Source organism: Condylura cristata, unplaced genomic scaffold (genome assembly GCF_000260355.1).
Source record: "Condylura cristata isolate star-nosed mole 26May11 unplaced genomic scaffold, ConCri1.0 scaffold00073, whole genome shotgun sequence".
NCBI classification, from domain to species: Eukaryota; Metazoa; Chordata; class Mammalia; order Eulipotyphla; family Talpidae; genus Condylura; species Condylura cristata.
The window spans coordinates 9,639-11,085 of NW_004567174.1; the positions used below are offsets into that span (position 1 = coordinate 9,639).

The following is a 1,447-nucleotide window of genomic DNA, read 5'->3' on the forward strand; positions in this document are numbered from 1 at the left end:
TGTGGAATATCATGCAGCCATGAAAAGGAGGCCTTGCCATTCGAGACAAAAACGGGGCCTTGAGCACATTCTGCTGGGTGGGATGAGCCAGTGTAGCTCAGGTTGTGGAATATCATGCAGCCATGAAAAGGAGGCCTTGCCATTTTTGACGAAGGCTGGGCCTTGAGCGCATTCTGCTGGGTGGGATGAGCCAGTGTAGCTCATGCTGTGGAATATCATGCTGCCGTGAAAAGGAGCCCTTGCCATTTGTGACAAAGACTGGGCCTCGAGTGCATTCTGCTGGGTGGGATGAGTCACAGGCCATCTCCCCCATGTGGAATCTCACACAGCGGAGCTCACTTGCAGGCCCTAGTCTAAGCAGGGACCTTAAGGACGGCGTTTAAGAGGCTGAAATCTCAGAGGAGGGGTGGATGCCACACAGCCAGGGCCCAGGTGCACACGGTGTGACCACACAGGCATGGAGGGAGGTGTCCGAGCCTCGGGCCTGCCAGGCCGGCCCTGGACAGAGCAGGGATGCGGGCCCAGCGGGACGGGAGACTGACTCCACGTAGGGCCCGGTGAAATGGGGCAGAGAACCGAGAGCCAGAGGGCGCAGACATGCTGGCTGGGATGCGCAGTGGTGGTTTCGGGCCTGAAGGGCTGGGGCTGGGCTGAGTGGGGTCGCGCCTCTGGAACAGGGCTCCCGCGAAACCCCAGGGCTTGGGCTGCGCCCCTCCTGCGCCCCTCCCCTTGCGGGGGCTGGGCTGCCCCCACGGCTCACGCAGCCCGCCCGTCCGCAGGGGCCCATGCCGGCGGCCATGGCGATCGAGCGCTCCTCGGACTTCGGCCGGACCTGGCAGGTGTACTGCTTCCTGGCGGCCGACTGTACCTCGGCCTTCCCGCGGGTCCCGCAGGGCCAGCCGCAGGCCTGGCGGGACGTGCGCTGCCGGCCCCTGCCCCGGAGGCCTCACGGGCGCCCCGACGGGGGCCAGGTAGGGGACGGAAGACGCGGAGGGGGAGGGTCGTCAGGGCGGGTCCCCCAGTGGCCCAGGAGGCCCCAGAGCACCCTGGGCCCCGTCCCGGCTGAAGGCTGGGCCCCAGGCGCGTGCTGAGGGCTCACGCGGCCCAGCCTGCCTCTCCTGGCCTCCCCGCGCAGCCGGCCGTCCCCGGCCCTGGACGCCAGCTGGACCGCGCTCCGCCCCCCCCCCAGTCGGGTCGCCGTCTCCCCGCCCACGCCGGGGCTCCTGCCGCTGTGCCCGCCCACCCCCGCGGGCTGCCTGCTCGGTCCACTCCCCTGCAGTCTGCCGTCCCTTGGTCCGGGTGCCCGCGGCCTGGGTCCAGCCCCTCCACACCTGTGTTCACCGCATTGTGCACCCCCGTCGGGAAGGCGGACCTCTGCCTCGGGTGCAGAGGACGGGGAGTGGCTGCTGGGCACGGAGGGAAGTCGGGTCTAGCCGGGCCCGCCCCC

The 1,447-nt window shown here is 69.1% G+C and overlaps 1 protein-coding gene across 1 annotated transcript in view; it reads left to right on the plus strand.

Moving 5' to 3' along the window:
* The window catches only part of LAMB3 (laminin, beta 3), a 13,163-nt gene that overhangs the window by 9,616 nt on the left and 2,100 nt on the right, over positions 1–1,447 (plus strand). Inside the window, exon 5 of the mRNA XM_004695582.2 lies at positions 780–971. Within this exon, the coding sequence (XP_004695639.2) occupies positions 780–971 (192 nt within the window). The remainder of the gene's footprint in view (positions 1–779; positions 972–1,447) is intronic.